This window comes from Nematolebias whitei, chromosome 1, assembly GCF_014905685.2.
Source record: "Nematolebias whitei isolate Nwh7 chromosome 1, NemWhi1, whole genome shotgun sequence".
NCBI lineage: Eukaryota > Metazoa > Chordata > Actinopteri > Cyprinodontiformes > Rivulidae > Nematolebias > Nematolebias whitei.
Genome location: NC_056498.1, coordinates 22,178,906 through 22,186,085, shown reverse-complemented (window position 1 = coordinate 22,186,085; position 7,180 = coordinate 22,178,906). Strand labels below are relative to the sequence as shown.

Here is a 7,180-nt window from a genome sequence, read left to right as displayed (position 1 = left end):
TTTATTGTCAAGTCAAATTTATTTATAAAGCATATTTATAAAAGCAGCTACTACCAAAGTGCTTAACAATAAAAATCATTGCAAGTAATTTAATGAAAAACAAAACAAACAAACAAAAAAATTAATTAAAATCATCAAAAGAAAAACATACAAACACAGAGCAATAAAATACAAACGTAAATCAAATCACACTGTGTTAAAAGCCAGAGAAAACAGGCATGTTTTTATAATCGATTTAAAAACAGGAAGTGAAGATGCCTGTCTAATGATTGGGGGCAGATTGTACCAAAGTTTAGGACCCATGACTGAAAAAGCCCAAAGACCATTGTTCCCAAAGAACAGCCTGTAACTTGTGTTTTTGGTGGAGGTTTTGTTTGTTTGTTTGAGTCTAACTGACTTCAATGTTTCTGATCATTGAAAGGGATTATAAAAATCCATAATCTGCTACAAAACATATTCAGTGTATTAATTTTGTGTGTGTATATATATATATGTATATATGTATATACATATATTTTTTTAATTAATTATTAATTAATTTCATATTTAACCAGTCTTTCTGGACACATTTACACCTGCTCAGGGTATTATTTGTGCACATTTTAGAATCATCTTGTATGGAAAACAGTCTGGTCAGTTCTTTCTTTCTTTTTTCCTGTGTAGTTGCATGTGTGGAGAAAGTAATTAAATGCAGACAAAGGCATTTATGATAAAAACACTAGATGAAACCCTTTAATAAAAATCACATTTTCTGACTGTTCTGAATAAAATTGAACATTTGCTGTTGTCAGGAACTATCACTGCTGGAACGAGTGCTACATGTCCAGACCAGACCTCCCTCCAGGTTTTGGAGGATGGCAGGTTGTGGATGCAACACCTCAAGAGACCAGTGACGGTAACAGATAATATTATCTCAACCCTTTGCACCAAGGCATGTACAAAGTTGACACAAAAGTATATAACTGTTACTTTTCTTGTTGCTTTACTCTTCAAGGCATGTACCGATGTGGACCTGCATCAGTCCAGGCTATCAAACATGGACAGATTTGCTACCCATATGATGCTGCCTTTGTGTTTGCTGAGGTTAGTCCATAGAATATATTTGATCATTTTGTAAAATTAGTTTAAAATTAATATTGTTCCCATGCCTTGCCATTTTTTGTGACTAGCAGCCAGATTTGCTGAGATTAAATCTAGTTCAGTGAATTTTTTTCTTCCTCCTTCCCCACTGCAGGTGAACAGCGATTGTGTATTTTATTCTCGGAAGAATGATGGGACCATGCAGCCGGTCAAAGTGAACCGGACTCATGTAGGTCGCATGGTTTTGACCAAAGCTGCAGGAGGCGAGACTCGTCGAGACATCACTAATCAATACAAGTTTGCTGAAGGTCAGTGACCACATCGAACAGAAATCGGTGCTAAACAAAGCAAAAGAACCATTTTTCCTGCTGCAGCTTTTTCTTCAAGCACACATCTGTTGAGAAAAACATTATAGGAAGGCGCCTCAACCTTGTTCGATTAGACGAGCAGTTTTTATAATGTCAGCTTAAGGATAGTATTCAAATGTAAATGAACGTATTGTATCAATCGTTGCAATTAATGATTCATAATTAAAACAGAAAAAGTGAAACAAAATGTCCAAATATAAGTAAGACCATTTCTTGAGATGGATTACTTGACCCAGTCTCTAAATCAGATGTATTTATCTTATTTTTACAACAACAACAACAAAAAAATACCAGGCAGTAAACACAATCAGCCGAATGGATCAATGCTGGTCATTTTGCCTGTTTTTGGTCAGCAAAGTACTGCATGCCTCTCAAGCCTGATTGTTAGAACAGGCAGTGTTTTTACTGTCATGGCCTTTTTGTCACTTTGCTCCAGACATCAGTTCTATTTTGATGTCATTCTGACTTCACTTTATCCAAACCGAGCACTTTAGGCTTGAACACTTGGCCAATTCTTGATTTGGCAACATTTTAGCCCGTTTGAAGCCAAAAACATTTTTTCTGCAAAGTGGACCTATTTGTCAATCTAACCCAGGAACCCAAGAGGAGCGAACAGTCCTGGAGAAAGCAGAGGAGTACGGCTGTAAACGGGAGAAGTCCAACCCCCCTCTGGCTGATGTGGACGTGGTCCTGCCGACCCTGGAGGTCAGCGTTGGAGACAGCTTCGAGCTGAACCTGGAGTTCATCAACAGCAGTGACCAGCGGCGCACAGTGCAGACCTACGTCAGTGGGAGTGTGGTGTATTACACTGGAGTCTCCAGCCATGAGTTCCTGTTTGAGACCCCCACTGTTACAGTTCAGCCCAAAAAAAGTAAGAAAGCGAAGATTCAAGAAGATGTCCTGATGTCTAACTTCAAGGCAGCGTAGAGTTATGTTACCCCAGGATCTTGAATTGTTCTTTAAAAAATGTGATAATGAAAGGTTTGGTTCTTCTTGCAGGCGTGAAGAAGTTGGTGATGGTTGAGTCGAGGGACTACATGGACCATCTGGTTGAACAGGCTAACCTTAACTTTATCGTTACCGGGAAGATCAAAGAAACTAGCCAGATCGTCACCGCAATGAAAATCATCACCCTGCACAACCCAAAACTCATTGTTGAGGTCGGATTATTTTTTTTAAATTCCAGCCAATACCACTCTGATTAAATTGTTGGCTAGTTTCTATCTCATTAGGCTGAATCCCATTTTGCCCCTCTTCTCTACCCAAACATTTTCTGCATTCACACTGATGATATAGAGTGGAGGAGAAGGCTGTCACTGCTTTTAAATAAAAGATCTTTCTGGGATTTGGGTCACCTCAATCAAAGAGATACAGCTTTTGCTATTTAAAAAAAAAATCCTACAAATATCAGTGATAAAATGTGATCAGAACATTTTTGCCTGAGCCATCATTTTAATATCTAGTTGGATTTCTTAAAACAAAAGTAATATAGTTTGGTCAAGTCTGTTTCAGGTTAGATAACTAGCTTCATGACCTACATGCACACTGGCATAGCATCGGTTTATTTAAAGGAAATTGGCCATAACTGATTTAGTATGAGCTTCTTGAAGGAGTGTTTCATTTCATTTTAATATCTTGTGACATAAAAATGGGGGTCTAGGGGTAGGAATGAATATTAAATGAGACTGGTATTAAATGAGACTGGGTCTTAGTAAACCCTCTCTCTAAAATGAGTTTTTAATGTTTGCTGTTTATTGTGTCCTCTAGGTGTCTGGCAGCAACAAAGTGAATGAGGAGATGATGGCAACTGTCCAGTTTACAAACCCCTTCACCCATAATCTTGAGAATGTCAACATTCGTATGGAAGGACCGGGGATCATGTCACCCAGGAACAGATATTATGCGTGAGTGAATCAGAATACAATGACGTAAGTTTAAAATAAAACACTGGTAGGAGTACATAAGCTGGCCCCGACTGTACATACTGTACCTGGTCTGTAGCAGGTAAGTTCCCCTTTTTGTACCAGATATATAGCCTACAAATTCCAGGACTGAACCCAGTAACTAACTGATTTTACAGATTATAAACTAATAAGTATTTATGCTTAACCACAGTCTTTTTATTTCAAGTGGTTATAACTGATGCTAAAAGTTGGTGAATTAATCAAAACCACTCAAAAGTCGAGCTGTTCAAAAAAAAAATCCTATTAAACCACTTTATTGTGTTATGTGTGACTTGACTAACTCAATAACTCCAATATTAGACTGAAGATTGGGTGAGTTATTTTTAATTTAAGCATTTATACAGATTGCAGACCTTTAAGAAAAACATATGACAGGGTGCCGAGGGAGGAGGTGTGGTATTGCATGAGGAAATCTGGAGTGGCAGAGAAGAATGTTAGACTGGTACAGGACATGTATGAGGACAGCAGGACAGTGGTGAGATGTGCTGTAGGAGTGACATATAGTTTCAAGGTGGAGGTGGGAGTGCACCAAGGATCTGCTCTGAGCCCCTTCTTGTTTGCTCTGGTGATGGACCGACTAACAGATGAGGTCAGGCAGGAATCCCCATGGACTATGATATTTTGTAGATGACGTGATCTGTGGTGAGAACAGGAAACGGGTGGAAGAGAACTTGGAGAGGTGGAGGTATGCACTTGAAAGAAGAGGAATGAAAGTCAGCTGTAGTAAGACAGAGTACATGTGTGTGAATGAGAGGGAGGCCAGTGGAACAGTGAGGCTACAAGGAGCAGAGGTCACAAAGGTGCAAGACTTCAAGTACTTGGGTTCCACTGTCCAGGGAGATGGGTGTGTGGTAAAGAGGTGAAGGAGAGTGTCCAGGCAGGATGGAGTGGATGGAGAAAAGTTTCAGGAGTGATTTGCAACAAAAGTGTGCCAGCAAAGGTCAAAGAGAAAGTTTACAAAACCAGCTATGTTGTATGGTCTGGAGACAGTGGCATTGACAAAAAGACAGGAGAAAGGACTGGAAATGGCAGAAATGAAGATGTTGAGGTTCTCCTTAGGAGTGACAAGGATGGATCAGATTAGGAATGAGATCATCAGAGGTACAGCACAGGTTGAACAACTGGGAGATAAAGTTAGAGAGGCCAGACTGAGATGGTTTAGACATGTCCAGAGGAGGGACAGTGGGTATACTGGTAGGAGAATGTTAGAAATGCAGCTGCCAGGAAAAAGACAAAGAGGAGATATATGGATGCAGTTAGAGAGAACATGGAGGTAGATGGAGTGAGGCTAAAGGATGCAGAGGACAGAGAGAGATGCAGGAGGATGACTCGCTGTGGAGACCCCTGATGAGTAAAAAGCTGAAAGAAGAAGAAGAATGCACAGAATGCAGATGTACCGTAACAGCTGCAAATTCAAAAAAGTAAATTAAAAGATGCAAAATATCAATATTTATGTTCAGTGTCCTGAGATGACTTCTGTTATGACTTGGCACTATATAAATAAACTGAAATGAATTGAAAATAGAAAAGTTAACACCATGTTTTAGCTAGATGATGACCCACTACAAGACCCTACATGACCTAAAAAGCTTGATCACAGAAATGTTGGAAAATCTTTTTCACTGGAAATTGTGATGCTCTACTGTTAGTACTCGTCAAATAGATTTTCCAAACTTTCTGTGATCAAGCCTTTTAGATTTTGTAGGGTCTTGTAATAAGCCATCATCTAGATGGTGTTACTTGTCTATTTTCAATTCCAATTCAGTTCAGTTTATTTATATAGCACCGAATCACAACAGAAGTCATCTCAATAAACTGAATTGAATTGAAAATAGATAAGTAACGCCATCTTTTAGCTAGATGATGACCTGCTACAAGACCCTACATGACCTAAAAGGCTTGAGCTTAGAAAATTCGAAAAATATTTTTCACTGGAAATTGTGATGCTAGACTGTTAGTACTCGTCAAATAGATGTTTTTTCCTGCTGTGTTCCGATAGGTTCTCTTGCACCCTTTCCAAGTGTTATACTTCAGCAACACATTCCCTCAACAATACACCATGTATCTACGATCAGATTCCACCCTGACCCTCACTCTGATTAGACCATGTCAGGATGCAGCTACTTGCCAGAAGAGCAGTGTCACAGTAGCATAAAGCTTCCTCCACACTGTTTCACCTTGTCATGATCAAGACTATAGCCAACTCGGGACTAGTTCTGCTTCAAATTCTTGATGATCTGTGCATGTTCAAGTCTGTGCATGTCCATTAGCCCCACATTATGAACATACATTTCACCAGGCTCCACCCAGGACCCCAATATGCAGTTCTCACAATCACTAAATAGCAACCACAACCTCCCTATGGACATTTGGTGCATGCTCTAAACTTTTCACGCTTTACTTGTAACGGAGAGCCTGAAGTGTTTTTAATTTGCACCTGAAGATGGTGCTATGACACAAAGACCAAAACAATCTGGCTGATTTTATGTCGTAGAGCGTCTGTGGGTGAGGAACAAAAATATCAAACTAGCTCATTGGTTTAATGAGTTTATAATATTTGGACATGTATAACTTTTTCTAAAAAACTAATGTTTTTAAAATCTTTAAAGCCTGTTGGTTTGCTAGTTATTTTATACATTTAAGGCTTACCAGTATTGTCATTTTGAATTGGAGATATTAAGCACACATGGAAACCATTAATGATTTGTGAAATTTTATAGGAGTTTATTCAGGATGAGGTGTACTTTTCTGTTTGTTTTTTGAAATATTTATTTGTAAGTATGTGAAATACCCCTTGCTAAGTAATGTACTCTGACTAAATTGAAGGGACATTAACGAATATAACTGTAAACAATCGGGTCAAGCACAATGAGGGGTTCCTTAATGTGTAGAGATGACATATGTATATTTTTAAAAGCAGCCCAGTCCTGCTGGCGTCTAACTCAGACCCTTCTGGTTATAGTCTTATCCCAGGAGGCTCCTCTCTGACCTGCACTGAGATGTTCACCCCTCAGAGGTCTGGCAGAACCAGAGTGATCGCTACTCTGGACTGTTCCGGTCTCCGACAGGTCTCTGGCCAGGCGTCCATCAGCATCGAGGCCTGAGGATCACTGCAGCGTTACAGACACCCAAAACCTTTCTGCTTCAGTTGGACTTCTGTTACAAAAAGGTCTAAAGTATTACATAAAATCAGAACTAACTTCAGCATCTATCACACATGCAGATGTCTTTTCAAGGTCATTATGATGGCCAGAATAGGCAAATTCACAGTTTGCCAGGCTCAAGATATTTTATCTCGCTTAAGTTTTAAGTCCAATTTTCATCCAGTTTTATTTTCATTCATAATAATAATAATAATAATAATATTAAGAAAAATGTAACCTTTTTACATGCTAAGTGATGTAATCAGTTTATTTACAAGTTTATATTAAATTGTTATTAGTGGCACTAATTAACGACACAAAGCTAATATAATCAAAGCAAGATTTATCAAAAATCACTAATAAAAAAAGAGTGCTAAAGAAAACTGCAGCGTTTAGAAACAAATACCAAATCAAATCAAAAACGACTGGTCAAAATCGGTGAAGCAATGCTGAAGTTTTGATTTATTCTTTGTGGGTTTGAGAACATGTTTGATTTTATATTTTTAAATTACAGGAATTATTGAAACCCATTTAAATAAAAATGTATTGCTACAGTTAAAGTTGCATTTAAATGTTTCTCAATGAATGTTCTGTTCTATCTGTTTTTGTTTTGAAAATGACAAGA

General features: G+C 38.4%; 1 protein-coding gene across 1 annotated transcript; it reads left to right on the top strand.

The window, feature by feature from the left end:
• Positions 1-791: 791 nt before the first annotated feature.
• Positions 792-6,689, top strand: f13a1b (coagulation factor XIII, A1 polypeptide b; the record flags this gene model as incomplete). The annotated part of the gene is given in 7 exon segments (XM_037683124.1): positions 792-895; positions 995-1,083; positions 1,235-1,388; positions 2,044-2,319; positions 2,448-2,608; positions 3,216-3,352; positions 6,375-6,689. Coding segments are annotated over 7 exon segments (1,063 nt in total), but the record flags the coding sequence as incomplete, so codon positions are not given.
• Positions 6,690-7,180: the final 491 nt, after the last annotated feature.